Source organism: Bos javanicus, chromosome 21 (assembly GCF_032452875.1).
Source record: "Bos javanicus breed banteng chromosome 21, ARS-OSU_banteng_1.0, whole genome shotgun sequence".
Classification (NCBI taxonomy): domain Eukaryota; kingdom Metazoa; phylum Chordata; class Mammalia; order Artiodactyla; family Bovidae; genus Bos; species Bos javanicus.
The window spans coordinates 57,252,004-57,279,652 of NC_083888.1; the positions used below are offsets into that span (position 1 = coordinate 57,252,004).

A 27,649-nucleotide genomic window follows, 5' to 3' on the forward strand; every position below is an offset into this window, starting at 1 on the left:
ATCATATCACTTACTGCAGCATGTTAGTGTATCATAAAAAATGATACACTACATTTGTAAAATGAATTAATTATACTGAGGAACAGGTGTAACTTCAATAGGCTAAATAGGATCTAGATTAAACTACCACAAAATAAACCAAGAGCCACAGATGTCTCCAACCGATGGTCCCATTTGGAAGAAAACATAAACTCTGTTTTCTTAAAAATACAAGTCTTCTCAATAAAAGTTTTTCAAAAATTGAGCAGCTTGAAGAAATAATTCTAATAGAGTATACTTCATACCATGAGGGAGTCAGTACAGGGGGCTAGGTTCCACAGAAAGACAGTATGAGGCCTAACATCTCAGAAGCCAAGAACGTTCTGCTGGAGGAAATGTTTGTTCAAACTTCCTAACTAATATTGTAGCCAAGCAACAGCAACCTATTATAAAACAGTAAAAGTTCTTGTCCTTGGTCACAGAACTTTACTGGAAGTATTTCTTAATGTGACACAAAAGCACTTACTTTTAGAACACACATCTATTTGTATATGCCCATGTATTTCACATTTAGAACTCCATGTTTCAATTTTAAAAGATTATCTCAGTCTAGCATCCAGATTATTTTTAGGTAGGACTGGGGTTGACTTTCTTGTATGAAAGTAAAGTTGCAGAGCTGTTTCAGACATTAACTGTGTCCTGTGCGTCTGTGGCTATCGTTATTACCTTTGAAAGGCAGCAGATTAGAAAATCGGCAAGGCATCTCTCTTATACTGGTTCTTCAAACTAGCCCCTCACACCTTCAAAACCTTTTTTGTCATACATGTGGCTCACTTATGAAGACAGTATTAGAATCAGAAAAAGATCCATCAGACTTATAACCCAGACCTCCAAACACCAGACCTCAAGCATGAATATCTTGGTATTTCTTTTTTATAAACATATTTACTAAACAAAGGAGATAAAATATTCAGGAGCAAAGTTCAGGTATTACTTTAAAACTATGAACTATTTTAATTTCACAGGTTAAGTTATTATTATTATTTTTTTATTTATTTATTTAATTTGGCTGTGCCAGGTCTTAGTTGCAGCACTCGGGATATTTAGTTGCAGCATGTGGGATCTAGTTCCCTGACCAGGGATTGAACCAGGCCCCGTGCATTGGGAGCTTGGAGTCTTAACCACTAGATCACCAGGGAAGTCCCAAGTTTTTTTAAGGAACGTATAAAGATAAAAGATTATTGTAAATCAGTAACTGACCTGAAGTTCCAATAGTAGAGACATATCACAAACTAAACAAACAAGGTAATTTCTGACCATTTAAAACTTTTTCTAGTTGGTACTGTTTTAATTACATAAGAGTACTTGGTAGAAGCCTGATGTTCCAACTAAAACAATACTTTAAACATATAAAAAGGTGTGTAAATTCAATTTCTTTAATACCATGTACTTTGTAAGCTACAGATTTCAGAATGTGTAACTGCGAAAGTACTATGGTAATCTTTTAAAGGCTGTGTGTATAACCCAGCTCTGCCAGTAAGTTCTGTAACTCAAGGAAAATATCTAAGATTCAATTCATCTCTGAGTAAATCATATCATCTTTAAGGTTACTTCCAACTTAAAATTCTGTGACTATTTGTGTTTCAATAGGTACCTGTTACTTGATTTTATTCCCTGTAGTTTAGCTATCAAAATGAATCAGGAAACATTTATATGTGTAGTAAATGAAAAATACCTTAGTCTCTCTGACAAGCAGAAAAGGAATACACACACACACACATTTTAGGAATATATACATATATGTATTTAAAGGATCTGATAGTTCCTTGTTAAGCAAAATCAAAGTCTGACTACAGAATGACATGAAATATCTTAAGTTATAGTCAACACAGAAGTTGCTTACCTAAAGACTTATACGTGTGTTAACATAAACAGCATTATCACCAGCATAAAAGCACACCCCAGTTTGACTCTCTTAAGGTACAAGTTAAACATCTATCTGTTGAGTGGTATCATCTCCAGAAGTCTGTATATTGAGTTCAGGTGTGGATTCAAGGTTTTCTTGGGTGTCTCTCAAGGGCTCTCCTTCCCTTCAGTATTTCTCACTATTCCCATTTTCCTTCTACTTACATGGAATTGCCATTCTTAAATTTAAATTAATTAACTAACACATTTATTTGGCTGCACCAGGTCTTAGTTGTGGCACGTGCAGAATCTTCATTTCATCATGCTGGGTCTTTGGTTGTGGCATGCAAACTCTAGCTGCAGCATGCAGGATCCAGTTCCCCGACCAGGGAAGGAACCTAGGCCCCCTGCATTGGGAATGCAGAGTCTTAGCCACTTCACCACCAAGGAAGCACCTGCCATTTTTAAATTTAACACCTCATTTTCATCACTTGTTCATGTCAGTTCCTTGAAATGTTATTGTCCATAAACCTTGACATATATTTTCATAACAGAAGCAGAAGCTAAAACATGTAGACACCACACAATTTAATCCAACGGGTATTTAAACAGTATTAAGTAAGAATTCAGTTGCCAACTTACTGGATATTATACATTATTAAATGTCTATTTTATTTCCATGATCTGAAACTGACTTCTCACTCAAGAAAAGGGATTCATTTCTATGCATTTATGTCTTTCTTTGATGAAAACAGAAGAAAAGTTTCCTCTTTGACAAAACTGTCCCAGGGGAAAAAAACAAACACTTTCCAAATTAGAGCACAAGTCTTCCTTAAATGTCAGTGTGTGGTAAATAAAATATGGTAGCAGTCTTTTAAATTTCATAAAAGCTAGTTAAGATGGTGTTTTTTGCCGTTTTGCAGATGGTCCATCTGAATTAGTTCTGTTATCAGTGTTATTTTCATCTTCTGAATCATCTTCATCATCACCTTTTAAAACAAATATTTGTTGTATGACAATATGTTCAGTGGTTGAAAGAAATATAGATAGCTAAAATGGTTGATAATGAGATCATTTCACTTCAGGGATTAATAAAACAATGCACATATCAAATTAGCAATATGTACAGTTAAAAAGACTGCAGAAATTATGATTAAAACCTTTCCCTTCTATCACCTTTTTTTGGAGATATAATTCATACACCATAAAATTCACTTTCAAAGTGTACAGATTATTGATTTAGATAGTCACTAGGTTATAAAACCATCATCACTAATTCTAGAATACATTTCATCTTCCAAGAAAGAAGTCTCATACCAATTAGCAGTCACTTCCCCTTCCTGGGTTGGGAAGATCCACTGGAGAAGGGTTAGGCTACCCACTCCAATATTCTTGGGATTTCTTTGTGGCTCAGTTGGTAAAGAATCCAACTGCATTGCCGGAGACCTGGGTTCTATCCCTGGGTTGGGAAGATCCCCTGGAGAAGGGAAAGGGTACCCACTCCAGTATTCTGGCCTGGAGAATCCCATGAACTGTATAGTCCATGTTATTGCAAAGAGTCGGACACAACTGAGTGACTTTCACTTTCGCTTCCCATTCCCCTTAGCCTTTGGCGATCACTAATCTACTTTTCTCATTTAACTTATATGCAGAGTGTATCATGAGAAATGCTGGGCTGGATGAAGCACAAGCTGGAATCAAGACTGCTGGGAGAAATATCAATAACCTCAGATATGCAGATGATACCACCCTTATAGCAGAAAGAGAAGAGGAACTAAAGAGCCTCTTGATGAAGGTGAAAGAGGAGAGTGAAAAAGCTGGCTTAAAACTCAACATTCAAAAAATGAAGATCATGGCATCCAGTCCCATCACTCCATGACAAATAGATGAGGAAACAATGTAAAGTGAGACTTTAATTTCTTGGGCTCCAAAATCACTGCAGATGATGACTGCAGCCGTGAAATTAAAAGATGCTTGTTCCCTGGAAGGAAAGCTATGACAAACCTAGACAGCATATTAAAAAGCAGAGACATCACTTTGACAACAAAGGTCTATATAGTCAAAGCGATGGTTTTTCCAGTAGTCATGTATGGATGTAAGAGTTATAAAGAAGGCTGAGTGTCAAAGAATTGATGCTTTTCATTGTGGTGTTGGAGAAGACTCTTGAGAGTCCCTTGGACTGCAAGATATGAAACCAGTCAATCCTAAAGGAAATCAACCCTGAATATTCATTGGAAGGACTGATGCTAGGCTCCAATACTCTGGCCACCTGATGCGAAGAGCTGACTCATTGGAAAAGACCCTGATACTGGGAAAGATAGAAGGCAGGAGGAGAAGGGGACAACAGAGGATGAGATGGTTGGATGGCATCATCGACTCAATGGACATGAATCTGATAAAATTCCAGGAGTTGGTGATGGACAGGGAGGCCTGGCGTGCTTCGGTCCAAGGAGTCGCAAAGAGTTGGACACGAGTGAGTGATTGAAAAACAACAAAAGTCTATTTTCTTACCCCTCAGCTTTGTCTGTTCTGGACATTTCATATAAATGAATCAAAATATATGGCCTTTTGTGTCTGCCTTCTTTCACTTACGCTTTCAAAGTTCATTCACATTGTATAGCATTTATCAATACTTCATTCCTTTTGGTTGCTGAGGAATATTCCACTGTATGGATGGATACACATTTTGTATATCCACTCATAAGATGATGGATATTTGTGTTATTTCTACTTTTTAGCTATTATCAATGATGCAGCTATGAACACATGTGCATTTGTTTTTATGGGAACATTTTTCCAGCTGTCTTGGGAGAACTTGGAGTGGAACTAAGAATCTCTAGGACTAGAATTGTTGGGTCGAATGATAATTTTACATTTAACTTTTCTGAGGAACTATCAAAGTGTTTTCCAAAGAAGGTACCCCATTTTACGTTTCCACCGGCAACGTATGAGGGCTCCAATTTCTTCACATCCTAGTCAAAACACGTGTTACTGTTCTTTATAATTATAGCCTTCCTGGTGGGTATGACACGCTATGTTATTGTGGCTTTGATTAGCCTTTCTCTAAAAGCCAGTGATGTTCAGCATCATGTGCTTATTGGCCATTTGTATATCTTATTTGGTGCACTGTCTCTTCAAGTTTTCTGCACACCTGGCAACTGGATTGTCTTTTTTGGTCACTATGATGATTTTTTTTTCAACTGAAGTATAGCTGACCCACAACACTGTTAGTACCAGGTGTACAACACCATGACTCAATATTTCTGTACATACAAAATGATCACCATTTGTCATTTTAGTATTGCATTCTATCACTTTTGTAATATTTACATTTAAAAAATTTTGTACTTGTTAATTGAGATATGATTTATATAAGATAAAATTCATCATTTTAATCTCTATCACTTTTTTTTTTCCTGGGCTGCACCACAGGGCATGAGGGATGTTAGTTCCCCAACCAGGGATCAAACCCGTGCTTCCTGCAGTGGAAGCATATAGTCTTAACCAGTGGACCACCAGGGAAGTCCCTCTACCATTTTCAACAAAGGAAGTTCAAACTGAAACACTTTGGGGACTTTGTTAAACATACAAAAGCATGTCCTCTTGTATGAAGATATTACTGACCCACTATTAGCAGAAAAGGTAGAAGTTATTTTTCCAGCAAGCCATTTTTTAAATGGCTCCATCTATACTTGTCCTTATTCCAATGACAGCATTTTCAACAGTTTAGAGAGGATCTTTTGGAGCCAAGAACCAGGACTTCATGCTAATGGAAACAATCTACTGTTTGAAATTCACATAATATTCTGAGTTGGTTCCATCATATTATCTGGCACTATCAAGATGTAAACAAGATGGAAAGAAAAGGAAAGTACAGTACAGTTTAAGCTCCTCTACAGAGGAGTTACACCTTCATGATCACAGCCTTGTCATGGTGAAGGGGCTTGCGTTATTCAATGAAGCTGCGAGCCATGCTGCACAGTGCCACCCAAGATGGATGTGTCATAGTGAAGAATTCTGATAAAACATGGTCCACTGGAGAAGGAAATGCCAATCCACTCCAGTATTCTTGCCCAGAGAACCCCATGGACAGTATGAAAAGGCAAAAAGATGACACTTGAAGATGAGCCCCCAGGTTGCAAGGTGTCCAATATTCTACTGGGGAAGGGGGCAGTAATTGCCCTACAGAGGGCAATTACTAATAGCCCCAGAAAGAATGAAGCAGCTGGGCTAAAGCGGGAATGATGCTCAGCTGTGGATGTGTCTGGTGGTGAAAGTAAAGTCTGATACTGTAAAGAACAATATTGTATAGAAACCAGGAATGTTTGGAAGGTAAACTGGACACAGTCAAGTAGGAAATGACAAGAGTGAACATCGACATTTTAGGAATCAGGAACTAAAATGGACGGGAATGGGTGAATTTAATTCAGATGACCATTATATCTACTACTGTGGTCAAGAATCCTTTGGAAAGAAATGAAGTAGCCCTCATAGTCAACAAGAGTCTGAAATGCAGTACTTGGGTGCAATCTCAAAAACGACAGAATGCTCTCGGTTCGTTTCCAAGGCAAACCAGTCAACATCACAGTAATCCAAGTCGATGTCTCAACCACTGATGCTGAAGAAGCTAAAGTTGACTGGTTGTATGAAGACCTACAACTTCTAGAACTAATATCAAAAATGATGTCCTTTTCATCATAGGGGACTGGAATGTAAAAGCAGGAAGTCAAGAGATACCTGGAGAAACAGGCAAGTTTGGCCTTGGAGTACAAAATGAAGCAGGGCAAAGGTTAAGAGTACTGTCAAGAGAACATGCTGGTCGTAGCAAACACCTTTTTCCAATAACCCAAGATATGCCTCTACACATGGACATCACTATATGCTCAATACTGAAATCAGACTGATTATGTTCTTTGCAACTTTAGATGGAGAAGCTCCACACAGTCATGATCTGGAGCTGACTGTGGCTCATATCATAAACTCCTTATTATAAAATTCATGCTTAAATGGAAGAAAGTAGGGAAAAATCACTAGGCCATTCAAGTATGACCTATATGAAATCCCTCATGATTATACAGTGGAGGTGACAAATAGATTCAAGCAATGAGATTTGCAGACAGAGTGCCTGAAGAACTACGGATGGAGGTTTGTGACACTGTGCAGTAGGCAGTGACCAAAACCATTCCAAAGTAAAAGGAAAATGCAAGAAGGTAAAGTGGTTGTCCAAGGAGGCTTTACAAAGAGCTGAGGAAAGAAGACAGGTGAAAAGCAAGGGAGAAAGAGAAAGATATACCCTTCTGAATGCAGAGTTCCAAAGAATATTAAGGAGAGATAAGAAAGCCTTCTTAATGAACAATGCAAAGAAACAGAAAATAATAGAATGGGAAAGACAGATCTCTTCAAGAAAATTGGAGACACCAAGGGAACATTTCATGCAAAGATGGGCACGATAAAAGGACAGAAATGATAAGGACCTAACAGAAGCAGAAGAGATTAAGAGGTGGCAAGACTACACAGAAGAACTATACAAGAAAAGTCTTAATGACACGGATAACTACAATGGTGTGGTCACTCACCTAGAGCTGGATATCCTGGAGTCAAGTGGACCTTAGGACTACGAACAAACCTAATGGAGGTGATGAAACTCCAGCTGAGCTATTTAGAATCCTAAAAGATGATGCTGTTTGACATGTCAGCAAATCTGGAAAACTCAGCAGTGGCCAGAGAACTGGAAAAAGTCAGTTTTTATTCCAATCCCAAAACCGTATGCGGGTCAAGAAGCAACAGTTAGAACTAGACAGGAAACAACAAACTTGTTCAAAATTGGGAAGGGAGTACATCCAAGCTATATACTGTCACTCTGCTTATTCCAAGCTGGAGAAAGCACAAGCTGGAATCAAGAGTGCCAGGAGAAATATCAATAACATCAAATACACAAATAACAGGACCTTAATAGCAGAAAGTGAAGAGGAACTAAAGAGACTCTTGATGAAGCTGAGAGGAGAGTGAAGAAGCTGGCTTAAAACTCAACACTCAAAGACAAAGATCATGGCACCCAGTCCCATCACTTCATGACAAATAGAAGGGGAAAAAGTGGAAGCAGTGACAGATTTTATTTTCTTGGGCTCCAAAATCATTGCAGACAGTGACTGTAGCCATGAAATTAAGACACTTGATCCTTGGAAGGAAACCTATGACAAACCTAGACAGTGTATTAAAAGCAGAGACATCACTCTGATGACAAAAGTCTGTATAGTCAAAGCTATGGTTTTTCCAGTAGTCATGTACAGATGTGAGGGTTGGTCCATAAAGAAGGCTGAGTGCCGAAGAATTGATGCTTTTGAACTGTGGTACTGGAGAAGACTCTTGAGGGTCCCTTGGATGACAAGGAGATGAAATCTGTTAATCCTAAAGGAAATCAACCCTGAATATTCATTGGATGGACTGATGCTGAAGCTGAAGCTCCAATAATTTGGCCACCTGATGTAAAGAGCTGACTCACTGTAAAAGACTGCTGCTAGGAAAGATTGAGGGCAGAAGAAGAAGGGGGAGACAAAGGATGAGATGGCTGGATGGCACTGCAGTTTAAATGTACATGAATTTGAGCAAACTCTGGGAGACAGAGAAGGACAGAGAAGCCTGGTGTGCTACAGTCCATGGAGTTGCAGCGTTGGACACAACTGAGTGACTGAACCTCAACAACGACAACAGGGGAAGTAACCCCTAATTCCAATATTTAGTTCTTAGGTTCTTCACCTCAGGGTATTCAAGACAAGACTTAAGAATACAGTTAAATTTTCCATTTCTGCTTTCAAACTGCACCTACCACATTGGGAAATGAAAGGAGTGCCTGAAAGTGAAGCCTTTTTCATCTGAAATCTATTCCAATCTTCAGAACCTGTTCCTATTCTGTAATAGATGGCAGTCTTCCAAACATATTTGTAAATTCACGCCTGGGAAAATTCCTTTCCATCCATCTAAGCCCAGCTTAGAAGTCATGCTCTCTCTGAAGCCTTCTTGGGTTCTCCAGGTTTGCAATAGTTACAGAGAAGTCTAGGGTCATTCCTTCTACTCTTTAATGTTTGTCTGTCTAACCTCCCACAGAGTTCCACAAGAACAGGAACTGAGTCGCATTCACTTCATTCTTTCTCCAGAGTTCAGCCCAGGGACTGGCACAGGGCCGTAGGCGTTCAGTACTTTTTTGTGTGACATAAATGAAAAGAGAATCGTGAAAAGCAGTCCTGCTAAATGAGTCCAGGTACCGCCCAAATTTGGCGAAAACAGCTAAAATTTTTAATTTGGAATTCCTCCCCCAAGGCTCACCTTCTCCAAGTTTGTCGCTCTACACAGGTTCCCTGAGGAAATTTCTCCCACTTTGGGCGCCCCTGCCCGCCCTCCTGTCGCTCCCAGAACCGTCTCAGAGCTCACCGTCCAAGGCCTCGTCGGGAGCCGCCGTCACCCGGTCCTGTGCTTCCTGCTGTACCTGAGAGCCGAAGAGCTCAGTCACCAGCTCCCTCATCTGAGCCACACCGGACAACAAGCTCTGGAAAGGGTCGGTGACGCCCGGCGCCTCACAGGGCACCCGTAGCTGCTGTCGCCGCCCTTCCAGTCCGATGTACTCGCCCAACAGCTCCATAGCGACCGCTACGCTTCAGGAGCGCGCCACAATGAGGCGCCACCGGAAACGGAAACCAGCCCGCCGCGGGCGCAGGCGCGGAGAAGGGACAGGCTTGACTTCCGATTGTCGGAAGTCGCTCCTCCCCCTTCCTTCGCTCCCTGTCTTTGGGATTGGTGTCTGGCACCGAGGCCCCGCCTCCTCCGGCCCCGCCCCTCGCGGACGCTTTTCCCGCCTCCGCCGGGGCTGATCGGCGGTCCGGGTGACAGTTGAGGATGGCCGGAGCCGAGGAGCCAGCTGGGCGACAGTCGGAGTTGGAGCCCGTGGTATCGTTGGTCGATGTACTTGAGGAGGACGAGGAGCTGGAGAATGAGGCTTGCGCCGTCCTGGGCGGCAGTGACTCGGAGAAGTGCTCCTACTCGCAGGTGGGCGCGCGGCCCGGGCCTCGCCTCCCCCAGGCTCCCCTCAACCTCCCTTTGCCCACCCGCCTTACTCTCTCTTTTCCCGCCGGCCGCGGCCGGCACCCCGTGGTGGTCCGGCTCAGCTGTTAGTCGTAGGAGTCCCCATCCCAGGCCCAGGTGCCCTTTTACCCTTAGTCTCCTGAGCCCCCATCCTAACCTGTGGCCAGCAGGACGCCCCTCCTTTCTCGATTTTCCTCTCTCTGGCCCCCGACGTTTCTCCGGTTTTGGCCCCGGAGCGGCTGCTCTTTCCTTCCTTCCTCGTCTCTTGGTGCCCCTGCCGCTTTTCACCAAACCAACCCCGTGACCTTTCACATCCTGAGTATTTTTGTCCCTACTTTTCCCATCCTCAGAGTATTTGCTGGGTACTAAACGGGAGAGTCAAAGCAGAGTTAAAGGAGAGGGCTCTGAATTTGAAAATCTCTCCGCGTAGGCTGGACTCCTGGACAGCTGGTTCCTCTGCAATTTAGTTTGACAAGTGCTAGCTGGTTTTTTGGCGAGAGGAAGCAAGTACCACGTCTGTCTGCAGTCGGCCCCCCAGGGGGATAGACCGGGACCCGAACAGCTGTTGGCACTGTCTAAGGAAAGGGGAGGAGAGGAGGAGAGATGGCATTCGGAAAATGGTGGGAACAAGGACTGAAGGGGGTGTGACGTAGTGTTTGGTGACTCATTCTGTTTCTAGGTTCAAAAATGGAGAAAGGTGGTAGAAGAAAACTAATGAGAGATAATGCTTGATAGGAAGAAGAGGTTGCCTTCCAGGCCGGTGGAGTGGAACATTGCAGGATGGGGAGAGAGACGTGGGGTCTTTATGTGGTGTGGCCTGAGATCACAATACCAGTTGTCATCAATGACCAGTTGAGTTTACACTGCACAGTGGTTAGATTTTTTTTTTTAATACACCTGGCATCAGAGGTATTTAATGTTGGCTGATATTTTAAAACCTTTGGTCGCCACTGAAACAACTTTTTCTCTTTTTGCCTTTTTAAAAAAAGTCTGTACGTTATTTTTGAAACGTACTTAGATTTTTAAAACAGACTTCCTTAAAATTTTTTTTTGTATTGTTGTAAAATATGTGGAAAAGTGCAGAAACCACGTATAAGTCTTGGGAAAGCAAAACCGAAAACACCAGCAGGTGTGTACCACCCAGATCAAGAGATAGAACATTACCAGCATCACAGAAGCTTTCCTGGGACTCCCTTCTTCCCGGAAGATGGCAGCCATTATCAAGATTTGCTTTTCTTTCAACTTTTTATTTTGAAACATTTAAAGTCTACAGTTAAAATGAAAGAATAATATTATGAACGTCTGTGTATCTTCACATATATTCACTTTTTAACATTTTACCACATTTGTTTTATCTTTTCCTTCTTCACTGTAATATACTTTGGTTTTTTTTCCCGAACCAGTTGAAAATAAATTTCAGACCATGACATTTCAACTCTAAATATGTCAGCATACATCTTAAAATCAAAGGGATTCATTTAATACATTGGTGTTCTCTTTGGTGGAATCACAAGCATATTCCAAAATTAAAGTATGATTATTCCTTACATAAGCTTACACACATTCTCCTGTATTTTCATGTGTTAAAATAGTTAAGTAGACTGGCTTATTCACAGCTGACTGAAAATGTTAAGTTCTATCACTTTGAGAAAAAGTTATATGAAACGTGTATGAAACCTGCAACCATGTTTTGGGATTCTGTTGTATATGCTTTTTTATTAGTCTCAGTGGCTTTTACAGGAAGATCTTGACCACAGATAATCTGATTTCAGTTATGTCTCAGATCGTAGTATGGGCATTAGGTCGCTCTGCCAATGTCTCATCAGTTTTCTGTCTTTTTCCATTTTGGGGCTGTCTTTTAGGGTTCAGTAAAGAGACAAGCACTGTATGCCTGCAGTACCTGCACTCCAGAGGGAGAAGAACCAGCAGGAATTTGCCTGGCTTGCAGTTATGAATGTCATGGAAGTCATAAACTATTTGAGCTGTACACAAAAAGGTAAAATGGTCAGAGATAGATGCTAGATGGTTTTCAAATATTTAGATTCTTTTCCAGTTGCACTTTTTTTCTTAATCATGTTTTTGCATTCAAAGTAGTTGTGCCCTGGTAAAATTTAATGCAACTGTTTTATATAATATAATCGGAAAGAACAGTTTTTCCAGGGGACCTTTTAAAATATAATTATGGGGCAAACTCAGACCACTCCTGCTATTCTGTCACTGTTTTATGTGTGTGTGTGAGAGATACAGATATTTGTCTTTATGCATGTTAATTTCTTGGAGAAGGAAATGGCAGTCCACTCCAGTATTCTTACCTGGACAATTCCATGGACAGGGGAGCCTGGTGGGCAACGGTCCATGGGATCGCAAAGAGTCAGACACGACTGGGCACACAGCACACACATGTTAATTTATAGAATTATTAAATATTTTATTGTAATATGCTTGGGAAAGTTGCGGGTTGGATACATGAACAACAACCAAGTCCAATTTTTAGGTCCTAGAAGCCAGTTGAAAGGGAAGAGGCTATGATATGAATGTAAAGAGTAGTCTTTAAATTTAGAAGAAAAATTAAAATTGGCTTTTCCTCCTTTCTTTCAGAAATTTTCGTTGTGATTGCGGAAACAGCAAGTTTAAAAATTTGGAATGCAAATTATTTCCTGTAAGTAAGCACAGCAAACGATAAATGCATGAAAAGTAGCTAAGATTGGTATTTGTCCTAGGGGATAAAAACCAAGAATTTTCAAAAAGGAAGTTCTGTGCTTCTTCTTTGCAAATGAGCAAGTCAGTGTTAGACTGTACCCCATTTATTTATTTGTTGGAAAGCTAAGTAACCTGTTCAGAGCCTACCTATAGATTGTAATTAATATGAAAGGCTTTGGGGGTAGTGTTCTAAAGTGATTCAGGTTCAGTTGTGTTGATTGTGCTCATGCTCTAAGGCTTTTTAAAGAAAAGGGTATGACTTTTAAAACTGAATAAATAAAACTGGGCAGTAATGAGCATGGGCTTTTGCAAAAGTTTTTCACTGCTTTTTGGATAATAAAGACTATCTTCTACAATAACTTTCAGTGAAATGCCAAAAATGAAACAGAAAATAAGGGACTTTACTGTATTCAATCCTAATTACTAAAGTTATCGTGCTCTTTCCCTCCTTATTTTTAGACAACTTCTTTGCCTACTTTTCACCTCCTAGTAATTTGGGGGCTTTAACTATCATAGCTGGGCATTAAGAAATATCTTGAAATTCTAGACCAGTGTCAGCTTCCATAGATTGATAGTTAATATTTGTGATTCATTCTCCCCCAATTGGTACAAAGAAGGTATAGAAAATAAATTTTATTTTTTCCTTGTATCCTGGAGAAAGTGTTAACTTTATAGGATGAATTTTTTCCCCTTGTACTTTGAAGACTAGCTTCCAGGGGAGGGGGTGGTACAGATATTTAGTGCACAAATTTATTGAATGCATAAATTCCATGATGCATGAAATTATAAAGTTAGGCCATGTTTTATATTGAAATTAATATCTTTCAGGACAAAGCAAAGATAAATTCTGGCAATAAGTACAATGACAACTTTTTTGGATTGTACTGCATTTGCAAGAGACCTTACCCTGATCCTGAAGATGAGGTAAGAGATTTGGAGGTCAGCACCAGGACTGTGTCATCTCCAGCCTTCACTCCCCAGCCTCTTGTCATATTTGGCCCTTTAGCTGTTCAGCAGGGATTTGGGGATTGTGAAAGTATTCTAGATTTATCCCTTCTTTTGACTCTGACCTAAAGCTACAAGTAGTACAGAGCCCAACTATTTTTCTGTTTCTTACCTCATGAGAAATATTGGACAGGACTTGATCAAGGCCAGAACTTTTTTCCTTCTTCCCTCTCTTTGCCTGCCTGTTTGCTCCTTTTCTCTGAATACTTTCCAGAAAAATGACCTTCAACTTCTCGCATTCCTGCAAGGAGAGAAAATAGGGTGCACAAACTGGATTCTCTTAAAAACTTCAATTAGAGGTGTATGCAAAATTTTAAAAGAATTTTTATTCTTCCTCATTCCTGTACCTTCTTACCTCCTAGACATAACGACTGTTAACACTTTTGGTGTATATATTTTCAGACCTTTTTCTGTGCACATATAAGTGAGTGAATGTGTACTTTAATTTCTAGTTTCCTTTTCTTTTGACAAAGGCAAAATTCTGTAATTCACTGTGCAACTTGCTACAATTCACATTACCTCCCTGGGCCTGGGTTTATGTGTAAAATGAAAATATATTACTTATTCATAAAGTTTTGTGGGAATCAGATCGTAAGTAACTGATACGAAAGTTTTGATAATTACTCACAAAGTGCTTATCTCAATGTAATCCTTTTGTAACCCCAGTTCATGGAGAAAGAACTTCTTTGACCCCTTGAATTGCTGTTTCTCCATGTCTCCTTGACTTTTTGCATGTGGATAGTGGCCTTACAGAATTGGTAGAGAATTATTTAATATCTGATTCTAGTGTGTGCCAGATTTACTTTGATATTCCAGAGTTCATTGTCAGTCAGTTCAGTCGCTCAGTCATGCCTGACTCTTTGCAACCCCATGGACTGCAGCACTCTGGGCTTCCCTGGAGAAGGGAATGGCAGTGTTCTTGTCTTGAGAACCCCATGAATTCACTGTAATCATTAATAAACAAATTGCTTTTCTATGTTAGATTCCAGATGAGATGATCCAGTGTATAGTCTGTGAAGATTGGTTCCATGGAAGGGTGAGAAGAGCTTTGACCTTTTAATCCCATTGTCTTTACAAAAAGAAAATATCTTGTCTTTTTTTTTTTTTTAATATTTATTTATTTGGCTGAGTCTGATCTTAGTTGTGGCATCTACTTTCCTAACCAGGGACTGAACCGAAGCCCTTGGCATTGGAAACAGAGTCTTAGCCACTGGGTCACCAGGGAAGTCCCCCCAAAATCTTGTCTTTTGGAATTAAATTATATTTCACATTATCACTACCCTTCTAAAAAATACTATAGCGATATGATCAATGTACTGTTGGCAATATTTTATAAAATAATGAACTTTTTGGACAACTTGGTGATCACAAGGAAAATAACTTGGTTTTCTGTGTTCACAGCATCTTGGTGCCATTCCTCCTGAGAGTGGGGATTTCCAAGAGATGGTGTGCCAGGCTTGCATGAAGCGCTGTTCTTTCTTGTGGGCTTACGCTGCACAGCTGGCAGGTAAGAGTCTCTGTGGAGTTGCCATGCCTCCAACTTGGGCCGTATGTTCAGTACAGTACAAATCAGTACAATTTGTTCAGTAAGTTGTAGCTACTATGTTTTTCACTGTGTACTTTTACTTTATTTTATGGGGTTTATTTTTAAACTTTTTATTTTGTACCGGGGAATGGCTAACAAACAATGCTGTGATAGTTTCAGGTGAACAGCAAAGGGACTCAGCCATACGTATACATGTATCCATTCTTCCCCAAACTCTCCTTCCATCCAGGCTGCCACATAACATTGAACAGAGTTCCATTTTTAAGGGACTCTGAGGTATAGAAAAAAGTATAAAGTATAAGATCTGTTCCTTCTCCACAAGGTGCTTATAGATAGATTGGGTGACTGCCAAGAACCAATTTGTACTTAAATGGCATGATGCAGAATATGGATGAGACCAGAATTGGAGAAAATGGAGAAAGCAGTTTTTAAGGGGATTTTGAAAGATAACAGAACCCAAACAAGTTGTTCTGAGATATAAGACATGCTACTGGTCGAGGGGGAGGTGGTGACGGTTTGCCATCTAATGCTTTTACTGTACTCTGAGAAATTGACCCAAACCACTAATTAGTAATGAATGTTCTTGAGTATGAAATACTTTATTTTACTCTTAATATTATATGTGTTTATTTTTTAAATGGTAGTACTTCATAGTATCTGTTGTTCCAGCCTCATAATTTTTTGCCCTTCTCACCTTTAGGGAGCACTTCACCATACAAACCTCAAGCAGCATATCCTGCGTTTTTGTTTTGTCTCCAAGTTCTTGTACTTGGTGTGTCCTCTTTCTGTTCATATGCTTTTTTCTGTGTGTGTGTTTTTTAAAAATTTATTTATTTTTAATTGAAGGATAATTGCTTTATAATTACTGTGTTGGTTTATACCATACATCAGCACAAATCAGCCTGTTCATATCCTTTTCAATTACGTCTCACTTTCTGCTGGACCTGAATCTTTTTCTCATTCACTGGATTTTCTTAACCCTTCCCCTCTGCCCCTTCTTCATTTCCTTCCCTGTCAGCAGATGGCCTCATTTCCTAATAAACTGAAAAGCCATCCTGCAGTGTGAGTTCCCTTGTCATTTCTCTGTTCTCTGTTATTTCTGTCCCTGCAAGCGTCCTTTCTAATTTCCTCCTCGCATAAAGAAAAGCTGTTGTCTTTGCAAAACTACCCTTCTCCTGTGTTTGCAGCTAAATCTCTTCCTATTGCCTCTTGCTTCTTTGGTGTCCTTGGGTCTTTAACATCTATAGTATTTTCCTTTCTCATTTACATATAAAATGTTTAAATAGTGATTGATATATTTTTTTTAGCTCTTTTTTCCAGATGGTTTTTTTTCTGTTCTTGGTTCACATTTTGTTTTTTACTAGAGTGTAATTACTTGACAGTGTTGTGTTAATTTCTGCTATACAGTGAAGAGTGTCAGCTGAGTGCCTCTGCAGTGTATGTTGCACATGCATGCATACTCAGTTGCTCAGTCATGTCTGACTCTTTGTGACCCCACAGACTGTAGCCTGCCAGGCTTTGTTCATGGGATTTTCCAGGCAAGAATATTGGAGTGGGTTGCCAGTTCCTCCTCCAGGGGATCTTCCTGACCCAGGGATTGAACCTGCATCTCCTGCATCTCGTGCATTGGCAGACAGATTCTTTACCACTGAGCCACATATATCCCTTCCCTCTTGAACCCACCCTTCCCACTAGTGATTGATATTTTTAAATTTTCTGTTATTTGACACTTTAGAATAGGCAGGCATAACCTAAAAAAGTGTTATTTCCTTTCTCATTATTCCAGAGATTAAGGTTAACTCTCTCCTTTTCCAGATTCTGAAGTATTTTTTAATCAAACTAAGTGATTTCATTGTCTCACTGGTGTGGATGTGTGTGTGTGTGTGTGTGTGTGTTTTCATTGAACCTACAGTAACAAAAGTAACTACTGAAGATGATGGGTTGGTGCTGAATGTTGATGGAGTAGGTGATCAAGAAGTTATCAAAACTGAAAATGGAGCTCATCAAGATAATGCCCTCGAAGAGGATGTTCCAGAACATGGAAAGGCTATTGTGAAGGAAGTTAAAGCAGAGCAGACAAACGAACCATGTACCAGCTCTAGTTCTGAATCTGATCTCCAGGTAACAAAATGAAATCTGAGCTGTAAAAGAAATAAAACTTGAGCAAAATTAATTCTGTAAGCTATGTAGCTTTGGATTTCAGTTGTACCTTTTGCCTAAAAGAAATTCTTTTACAAAATCTAAACTTTGAAAACGATGATGGTTTAAAATACACACTTCAAAACTTAATTTCAGAAAGCATTTCAGAATCAACATCTCAACACAGAATCACAGTCTGGCTGCAAACTTGAGGAGCTTAAAGCTAAGCAGTTTATAAAGAAAGACACTGCCACCTATTGGCCCCTGAACTGGAGGAGCAAGTTGTGTACCTGCAAAGACTGTATGGTAAGTAGCAGATCATGTTCAGCATCAAGTGTTTTGTGGACAGATGCCTAAAATAAGAACACCTGGAAAGTTTATTTATGAAATTGATATTAGAGTATAGGGAACGTAAGTTTTTTTTTTTTAATGTTAAGCAAATTTATGAATTAGTGTTTGCAGTCTGAATGTTTATGGAAGCAATTAAGAACGGTGCAGTGCTTCTTATTTATCTTCATTTCAGTGGAAAATAGCTTTTCTATATCATAGAATTACTTGGAAACACAAATTTCTTGAAAGTTACAGTAAGTTGGTTTTTAAATAAAAATCTCTTAGATCTTACAGCATCCACTGGAAATTGGGAGATTTCTAAGAGAAATTTGGGCAGAAAGAATAAATCCTTCAAGCAACTCTGCTGAAAGGCTGGGGGTTTTCTGGATATTAGAAAACTTAAACAAATTTTTGGTGATTCTCATGAGGTCGACTTTCTGAGAATGACATACAGTTCTAATGGGGAAAACTGGTTTTATTTTTTAAAGAAAATGTATGGCGATCTAGATGTCCTGTTCCTGACAGATGAATATGACACAGTTCTGGCTTATGAAAACAAAGGCAAGGTTGACCAGGCAACTGACAGGAGAGACCCTCTAATGGACACCCTTAATAGTATGAACAGAGTCCAGCAAGTGGAACTTATTTGTGGTAAATATTGTTTGTGAAAATTCATAAAGTTCATGAAGTTTCCTTTACCATTAAAAAAGTTATATAGAAGGAGGACAACTAAAAATGGTTTAAATTTGGAATTATATAGTAAGCCTCACTTATACTTGCTTGATTGTAACATTGCTGAGTATTTAGCTACTATTTCCATTGAGTCAGGGTTAAATGCTAGAATAATTGCATGCTTGAGAAACCATAGCATGCTATTTTGATTAAGGGTAGATGTATAAGTACAGAATAAGAGGAAATCAATTTCTTTTTCCATCCATTGAAACAGTTTTCATTGAACATTACATGCCATCTTTTTGACAGTTGTTGAGATGCTTCAGTGGTTCACAGGAAACCCACTAGAGGGGAAAATATTCCCAAACCCTTAATTGCAGGCTTTTACATTTTTTCCCCCAGCATGCCCAACTTATTTTCATGATTTCTGTCCTAGACAGTTTCTACTTTTGTACCCCTTTTTTGACAATGGTTATTTCTGTCTTGTACATGTAACTATTTGATTAATTTCCTTTTGCCTTTATTAGACTAAAAGCTTTTTGGGGATAGAGTCTATAACTTGAGGGATATAACCCTCAAGTTCCCATGTATATAATATAATATATTAAGTGAGATGAGTTTTAAAACTTAATGTTTGACAAGTCCAAGATACTTGAGCAATAGAATTATAGACAGATGGGAAACCTTTTAAAAAATTCTCAGCTGTAGCGACAGATTTTATTTTCTTGGGCTCCAAAATCACTACAGACAGGGTCTGCAGCCACAGAATTAAAAGACGCTTGCTCCTTGGCAGAAAAGCTATTACAGATCTAGATAGCATATTTCAAAGTGGAGACTTGACTTTGCTGACAAAGGCCTATAGAGTCAAAGCTGTGGTTTTTCCAGTAGTCACGTATGAATGTGAGAGTTAGACCATAAAGCAGGCTGAGTGCCAAAAGAATTGATGCTTTCGAATCATGGTGCTGGAGAAGACTTGAGAATCCCTTGGACTGTGAGGAGATCAAACCAGTCAATCCTAAAGGAAATCAACCCTGAATATTCACTGGGAGGACTGATGCTGAAGCTGAAGCTCCAGTACTTTGGCCAGCTGATGCAAAGAGCCAACTCATTGGAAAAGACCCTGATGCTGGGAAAGACTGAGGGCAAGAGGAGAGATGGTTGGATGGCATCACTGACTCAATGGACATGAGTTTGAGCAAGCTCCAGGAGATAGTGAAGGACAGGGAAGCCTGCCATGCTGTAGTTCTTGGGGTTGCAAAGGGTTGGATAAGACATAGCGACTTAAACAACAGTCTTTTTGGGAGTGGGAGTATCTGTTCCTCGAGGGTTTATTTAATGAAAGAGGGTTCCCAGATGTCAAAGTGAGGGAATTGGGGAGAAATTGAGAACAAATCTGTATGCAGATTTCACTTGAAGAAAAATAGATTAAACTATTAAAATACTCAAATGTTAATGGTCAGGAAATCTTTTGTTCCTAAATGCAAATAGATTGTCTGAAGTTTGTGTCCTTGTCCTTTGCTTTGTTGTTTTGATTTAGAATACAATGACTTGAAGACTGAACTTAAAGACTATCTCAAGAGATTTGCTGATGAAGGCACAGTAAGTAGTTAACGAATTTTAATCATAGCCCTGTATGTTTTGAATAAAGTTTCTTTTTTTTTGAAGTGCAGTTGATTTACAGATTTATTGTTACTTTCAAGTGTACAGCATAATAATTCAATATTTTTATAGGTTATACTCTTTTTAAAATCATTATAAAATATTAGCTATATTCCCTTGGTGTGTGTGTTTGTGTGTATATACATACAACATCTTTTTTAACCATTCATCTCTTGATGGACACTTAGGGTGCTTCCATATCTTGGTTATTATAAATAATGCTGCTCTGAACATTGAGGTGCATGTATCTTTTTGAATTAGTGTTTTTGTTTTCTTTGTATATATACCTGTGTGCTGTGCTGTGCTGTGTCGCTCAGTCGTGTCCAACTCTTTGAGACCCCATGGACTGTAACTGGCCAGGCTCCTGCGTCCCTGGGGATTCTCCAGGCAAGAATGCTGGAGAGGGTTGCCATGCCCTCCTCCAGGGTGTCTTCCCAACCCAGGTATCAAACCCAGGTCTTCTGCATTGCAGGCAGATTCTTTACTGTCTAAGCCACCAGGGAAGCCTGGATATATACCTAGAAGTAATTAACTGGATCATATGGTGGTTCTGTTTCTTTTTTTGAGGGGCCTCCATACTATTTTCCATAGATCATTTTCTCTGATGAAAAAGATGACTGAGAGCGTAGTACAGGCAGAGGGAAGGGAGATGAACAGTAGTGAAACACCACCAGACCAGCCACATTAGGAGTCCTGCCCGAGCCTCCAGATGAGGGATGGAATGGCCACCCAGGATCCTGAGAGAGCAGTTGTAGCTTAGGAGGGGCCATTGGATTGGCCATACTGATTCCCCCAGTCCTGATCATCCAGCAGGATTCCTTGGAGGAGGAAACCAAAATGACCAGTCAGGAAAAAAATTTAAGCCAGACCTCTTTTCTGTGATTTGGGGTTCTGTAGTTTAGAATAAAAGAACTTGATAATTGGGGGCTAAAATATTTGTCTTGCTGGTTAGGACAGTCTAACAACTTTTAAGAGTGACACTAACTCTTAATGTGTAATCTTTTTTTTTTTTTTAATTCGTTTATTTATTGATTTGGCTCTTGTCAGTCTGAGTTGTGATATACAACTTTATATATTCTTTAGTTGAAGCAGGGCAACTTTTGTCTAGTTTCAGCACGTGGGCTTAGATGCCCACGTGGGCATGTGGATCTAGTTCCTTGACCAGGGATCAAACCCACATCCCCTGCATTGGAAGGTGAATTCTTAACCACTGTAGGGTTAACATTGTAGGGACCACTAGGGGAGTCCCTACAGTGTCTAATCTTTTAAAATAGTTCTCCAGATGAATTTTCAAATACTTTCTAACTCTTTACTACTCATATGTGTTTATGATGGGATTTTTTTCTAAAATACTTTTCTATCTTCGAAAGGGAGATATAAAATAAAACTTAACTTTTCTCTTCATGGCCTACAGTTGTCCTTCTAGACAGTAAATGTTCTGCTCTGCTACCGCCAGACAGACTAACGCAGTCAGACCTGGATCTGACAGACACTTAGGACATGCCCTGAGACTTGCTTTCTTGGGAGAAGTCTTTGCAGGCCGAGTGCTTTCTCATCAACGTGGGAAGGACTTGTAGCTGCCTGGATGGCTGGCACTGCTGCCTTGCGGCAGAATGAATTGTGGAGTCTGAGGGTAAAGAGCCTTCTGAGATGGTTTGCTCGTTTTTAGAGAATGTTCCTCATTGTCCCTGTGGATGTCCTTTTGTGTCCCAGCAGCTCTTACCTGTCAGTTATTCTCATTTCTGTGGCAGAAGCTGTCCTCTGCTTAACGCAGCCTCCGCCTTCTCGCACTGGAGCTCCAGGCGTCCACGGGTGTAACTGTTTGAGCTTGGCACTGTCAGTGGCCGTTCCAGGCCTCCCAGCTGTGTCAGTCAGCAGTGTCAGCGCGTGCACTTGTGCCTCTGCTTCTGTGTAGTGTGTGATTGCTGTGCTCATTATTGATTTTGTTTCACACACACTTAAAATCACACACAAGAAAAAAGTAGGTGTGGTGTCTTTTGCTTTTCACATTTGAAACAATTTTATCCAGAGTATTCACACCTGTCTTCAACATATGGATCTTTGTTATCACTGGAGCCATTCTTAATGAGTCTGAGGTAATTTTTAAATCCTATGTGATGGTTTGAAAAACAGAAAAAATATTTTTTATCGTTTGTTTTCAACATTACTAACTAGATCTTTACAAACAAACACCTTAAGTTGTCATAAAGCTTGTCTGCTTTGGTTGTGTTTGTCCATAATATGGTCTATTTTTCGTTTGTTTCCTTTTTTTTCTTTTTCTTTTTCATAATAAGGTCTGGATGTTGTCAAATAATGGCCTGCCCTTTATTTAATGTTTGTGTCTGACTTAAGACTTAGAAACTACACATTTTCTGAGACAAACCAATAAAATGATTTTACTATTGGACCCAAGTATTTTTAGGGCTTCTCCAGTGGCTCAGCAGTAAAGAACTGGCCTGCCAATATAGGAGATGTAGGTTCGATCCCTGGGTGGGGAAGATCACCTGGAGAAGGAAATGGCAACCCACTCCAGTATTCTTGCCTGGAGAATCCCACGGACAGAGGAGCCTGGCAGGCGACAGTCCATGGGGTCGCAGAAGAGTTGGACACAACTTAGTGACTTAATAAACATACGTTCTTTAACATTTCTACTCTTTATGTTGGCTGTGACCATTTGAGGAGGTCTGGAAACTAAAAATGACACACTCTATAGTTTGTGGGCTCTTAAGTCTCCTCCTACTATATCCTTGCCAGAGAAATGGTTTCCTTGCATTGCCTTTCAGTGTGTAATGTCTGTGATCCAAGTGAGGGACAGAGGCTTCACGTCGGAACTCCCTGGTATCCTACCTGTTAGCGTTTGACAGTGGACATTCCTAAGCCCAGCCGCTCAGCGCTCTGAGCTGCTGTGGCCTCAGTGTGTGTTGGCCGTCTCCATCTTGAGTCTGTGAGGGGTTTTCATTCCCGCTGGTTGACTTCCAGCTTATTGTCAGTGTCAGCTACCAGTCTGGCAGAATACTGACAAAATGTGAACTTTTTCAAGGATTAGTCAGTATCTTACCCCAGTGAGTTATTCACATTGGCTTTGCCACTTGGGGATGTTTGTACTTTCACTTCTGGGGAGAGGAGGGGGAAGTTTTCACTTTACACACAAGTATTTGTCTTCTCTTTTCCTTCTCTTTCTCCTTCTTGGTCCCTGCATTCCAGTACTTTCTTTTTCTCTTTCTCTCTCCATACCCCACCTTTATTTCCTCATGATAATAAGAATGTGTTACAAAATTAAAAATCATGTTGGTAACAGTGTGCTGCCTTTGTAATTAAACATCTCATCAGGACTTCCCTGGTGGTCCAGTGGTTAAGACTCCTGTCTGAAAGCAGGAGACATGGGTCTGCCCCTGGTCAATCCCTGATCAGTCGGGGAACTAGGATCCTGATAAATAAGTAAACAATAAAAAGTAAAACCCATATCAACAAACCTGTCAATTGTGGTACAAACTCCCTCTTGGAATAAGCAGGAACTCCTTCTGGGTCATCCCGGTTTACTTTTTTAATCCATATTCCCCCTTATTTTCTTATTTTTAATATTCTATTTTGCTGATAATCATAAACACTCCTGTGTGATGCTCTAATCCTTTTTCCAATAAAATTCAAGATAAATTTCTCATTGTTATTGTATAACATGGATATTCCATTGACTGAGAGTAATGCTTCCATAGTTTTTGCCAATTATTTTTCTGTTTATATAGCAAATGTCTTTAATTTTGGACTCCTGAAAGAGAGAAGAGTTTTGAGGTTTCTTCTTTTTTTTTCTCTTCAGTATAAAGGAGAGAGCACAAGTGTCAAAAAAGCCACCTTTGTTTGCTGGGGTGCTTGTGTGGAACTGAGGGACATCCCAGGACAGCCGTGTCCCGAGGGAGCACAGTGTCCTCCAGAGACCTCAGGGCCCTCGGTGTTCGTGCGGTTCTGTCACTGCTGTCTTCAGCTGACAGTGTTCATAGCCTACTCTGCACCAGGCAGGGCTTGCACAGGCATTACATCTCATCTGCTCTTCAAATGGTCCTGTTAGATGGCTACTGCTTTCATCTCTCCCTTTAAAAACATATTATGTATTTGGCTGCATTGCATCTCAGTTGCATTATGCAGGATCTTTCCTTGCTGTGCATGGGCTCTCTAGCTGTGGCGCTCGGGCCTAGTGCTGGACAGTATGTGGAGTCTTAGTTCCTCGGCCAGGGATTGAACCCACATCCCCTGCACTGCAAGGCAGATCCCTAACTACCGGGCCACATGGAAGTCCCCCTTTCATCTCATTTCAATGAGGAACCCGAGGGTGGCAGTGGAACCCACACTCAGCACTCCTAATCTTTGCTTTCCATCCACAGGTGGTTAAGAGAGAGGACATCCAGCAGTTCTTTGAAGAATTTCAGTCAAAAAAGAGAAGAAGAGTGGATGGGATGCAGTATTATTGCAGCTAGAAAGGAGTGCAGCGCCTTCTATCCAGGCAGAGGAAGACCCACTTCCTGTTCCAGGAATAAAAGAGGCCGCTTCCTCCTCCAACCTTGAGCTTCCTTCACTCTGCTTAACGACAGTAGCCACAATGTTTATGCCGATTTCACAACCAGCATTCTTCTTTCTGACTCAGCTAAATGCAACTCATTCCACAGACTTGAGCCCCCCAACCCCACCCCAGTCTAGCCAGGGTTATTTGTTCAGAACTTTCAAGAAGTTTGATTTGGTTTTGAGAAAGTAAACTCATCTTTTTTTACCCCCTTAATGATTTGTTCTTTTAACTCCCAAGTGTGTCTACTCTGCCGCAGCCTCTGTCTTCCAGGACCTGCTTTGAGGAGCGTTGCAGAAGCCCTCCTGTCAGCTCCACAGGTCCCCTCACCCCTCTGATCGTGGTGCCTTGGGTCAAAGCTTCCTCAAGCCTGGTCTGCTTCTCTCCCTTGTCCCTGTTTTCTGAGGTTTGGTCATGGCCTAGAAGGGACCTCAGAGCTTGCTTCATCTAGGCTGACCCTCTGGAGTTAGCCAGGACTGCAGCTTTTTGGTTTAGATGTGTGTCACAGGCAAGGAGGTTGACTGATGGCAGGACTGAGGAAGCCTACCTTTGTTACAAATTTTACTAATAAATTTAAAGTGGAAATGTCATTCACAAATCTACTGACTCTAGAATATTAGAATTTCAGTACTGTAGTGCTCACAGGGCTTCCTGGAGAAAATCTGCCATTATATCAAGACTAGTCCCTCTCTGCTGCCTAGAAAGTAGACCGGGCACTACCCTGTGAAATCTTGGTGGTTTACAAAGTCCTCCGAGTTTCTTTATATTATCAGGGATATTCATAAGCATATATTAAGAATAGACCTATTTTGATATTGTTCTGTTAAGAAAATGTTATTAGAAGCCCAGTAAATTATTTCCCCCTTAAATCTGTGCTGAAGAAAAAACATACTGGCTTAGCCTACTTGTAAGGAGCAGGGCCAGTGAGTGCCCTGTTTTGGGAGAAGCAGACTGGAGGAGATCCCAGACAAGGCCCCAGGCCGCGCAGATAGTGAGCTTTAAGTAAAAAATAGTCCCTAATGTCAGTCTGCAGCTGAGTCCCTAATAACTGTGAGATCTTCTTTTGAAGAACCTCATGGGGTGTTGTATAAAAGCCTATATTTGAGGGGATGTCCTTTCAGTTGGTTTGAAGTGTCTTTAAAGCCCCTCAGTCTGTGTGGAAAACACCTTTCAATAAACAAGAGCCCTCAGCTGCTGTCTCCCTCTGGAGGAGCATGGTCTTTCCTGATGGTAGACGACACACTTTGAGGTGTGTGACTATAAGCATTTGAGGCTTTGGGGCCACAAGTGTATATTAATATTTTGTGTGTGTCCAGCAGTCATAAGTACCCACCGATCCCTGAGTATGGTGAACTCGGCCTACAGAAGGCAAAGGCCTTCAAGAAAAAGTACAGTTCACGTTTTTCTGCCTCAGACCTCCTAATTACAGATCCCCAGGAAGAGTGATGTGTGGAGCGGGAAGATCTTGTGGCCACAGGAGAGGCGTGTGTGCTCTGAGCTGGCCTTGTGGAAGGCTGAAGTGGCCAGGGCCAGAGCTCCGGGCATCTCCGAGAGGGCCGCCACCCCCAGCTTGGGAGCGCTCTGTTCCAAGCCTGAGGATTTTTGAACCCCTCTCTACAAGGTGATACTAGTATACCAGTATGGCCTGAAAGGCTCTATCATCTCAGGCATATGATTTAACCACCAGAAAGTTTCTTCTTACGACAGGTCAGGACCAAGTCTCGGCATCACTGTGCAGCACAAGCAAACCCCCAGTGCTGAAGGGCTTGTTTTAGGAAAGGTACTGTTCCTCTCATGTTAACCAGAAAACCTCTTTTTTTTTTTTTAAACCTGTTGTTCACAACTAGTTTTCTTATTGACTGTATTGGACCGTCTCTTCTTGTAGAGACTGATTTTGGCCAACATGTGGCAGTTGATATTAATGCATGTTTTATGCAAAATAAGAATACGATATTAGTTACTTTTAAGGAGTTCTGGCATTGTATGTGCATTTTTGTAGAATTGTTACTGGACTTATAATTACATACTTAACTCTAATCAGGTTTCTGTAAAAATTTAAATAAATCAATTCAAAATAGTGGCTTTCAGATGGTTTCTCGTCACATTTACATGTATGTGGCCTCCGTTTGCAGATGCAGGAACCATGTGAGCCCACGGCGGCAGCTCCAGCCGCCCTGGGGCCTGCTGTAGCGGAGGGGCTGCTCCTGTCTCCCCAGCACGACGTGGCCTGATCCCAGCACACGCACCCCAGATCTCAGGTCTTGCCAGCAGAGCTCCTTCACACACGGGTGCACACGCATATACACACCTGGCTTTGCAACACCTCTGTGCACACACACACATACGCACAGCTTTGCAACACCTCTGTGTGCACACACGTACGCACAGCTTTGCAACACCTCCGAGGAACACACACAAACTTGGCTTTACAACACCTCTGAGGAACACATACACACACCCCACTTTACACCTCCGAGGAGAGAGGGTCCATAATTTCTTAGGTGAACAGAGAACAGAGATGGGTGAGGGTTGTGATGAATCGCAATGTACTCTGGTCTTGCTCTATACAGGGGAGAGAGCCAGGAGCCCACAGGCCAAGGGAGAGACACGGTCCACCTCCACGGTAGCCATTACTTCAAAAGTAAATGTGAGGACAAACCAAGAAGCCCGTGAAGAGGCCCATCTGTGGCCTTCCCCCAGCTCTTGCTTCCTTGGAGATGATTCACAGTTGCAGTCATCACCTATGATAAACGCAGGTGAATAAAGTGCTCTCCATAGCCTTGGAACTGCTCTCATCGGTGAACACTCAGGATTATAGAACCATCCATGCCAGGAAAACAGCGCACCTCCCAGCTCCCTAAAAGGACCCTAGTGCAGTAGAAGAAAACTGAAAGAGCAACAATCCAAGTGATAACCGGACCTTGGCAGGGAGCTAGTTCAGCTCCCACAGAAGGCGAGTGTGTGCTGCGAACGTGGGAAGCAGAGGGAACGTGGAAATCAACCCAGCAGAGCCCCCAGGAGCCAGTGAGGCTGCCTCCCAGTGCGTCCACCTTGAAGCAGCTACCAGACACAAGCCTTGGCCTAAG

At 41.0% G+C, this 27,649-nt stretch overlaps 2 protein-coding genes across 2 annotated transcripts; one reads left to right on the forward strand and one right to left on the reverse strand.

The window, feature by feature from the left end:
- Positions 1 to 1,759: 1,759 nt before the first annotated feature.
- On the reverse strand, positions 1,760 to 9,623 carry GON7 (GON7 subunit of KEOPS complex). Its single transcript, XM_061395150.1, has 2 exons — positions 9,313 to 9,623; positions 1,760 to 2,873 (listed from the first exon to the last, which is right to left on the reverse strand). Exons 1-2 carry the CDS (start codon positions 9,518 to 9,520, stop codon positions 2,779 to 2,781), a joined length of 303 nt encoding a protein of 100 aa, XP_061251134.1. The 5' UTR covers positions 9,521 to 9,623; the 3' UTR covers positions 1,760 to 2,778.
- Positions 9,624 to 9,774: 151 nt separating this feature from the next.
- Positions 9,775 to 26,640, forward strand: UBR7 (ubiquitin protein ligase E3 component n-recognin 7). Its single transcript, XM_061395147.1, has 11 exons — positions 9,775 to 9,924; positions 11,823 to 11,956; positions 12,559 to 12,619; positions 13,489 to 13,584; positions 14,648 to 14,701; positions 15,067 to 15,172; positions 17,124 to 17,332; positions 17,507 to 17,656; positions 18,169 to 18,331; positions 19,890 to 19,951; positions 24,388 to 26,640. Exons 1-11 carry the CDS (start codon positions 9,775 to 9,777, stop codon positions 24,478 to 24,480), a joined length of 1,278 nt encoding a protein of 425 aa, XP_061251131.1. The 3' UTR covers positions 24,481 to 26,640.
- The last annotated feature ends 1,009 nt before the right edge of the window (positions 26,641 to 27,649 follow it).

Excerpts from the sequence above, each read along its gene's own strand:
- GON7 (XM_061395150.1), bottom strand. The coding sequence starts at position 9,520 with ATGGAGCTGTTGGGCGAGTACATCGGACTGGAAGGGCGGCGACAGCAG. Across the intron at positions 2,874-9,312 it reads TCCCGACGAGGCCTTGGACG|GTGATGATGAAGATGATTCA; the intron begins GTGAGCTCTGAG and ends TTGTTTTAAAAG.
- UBR7 (XM_061395147.1), top strand. The coding sequence starts at position 9,775 with ATGGCCGGAGCCGAGGAGCCAGCTGGGCGACAGTCGGAGTTGGAGCCC. Across the intron at positions 13,585-14,647 it reads ACCCTGATCCTGAAGATGAG|ATTCCAGATGAGATGATCCA; the intron begins GTAAGAGATTTG and ends TTTCTATGTTAG. Across the intron at positions 14,702-15,066 it reads AAGATTGGTTCCATGGAAGG|CATCTTGGTGCCATTCCTCC; the intron begins GTGAGAAGAGCT and ends CTGTGTTCACAG.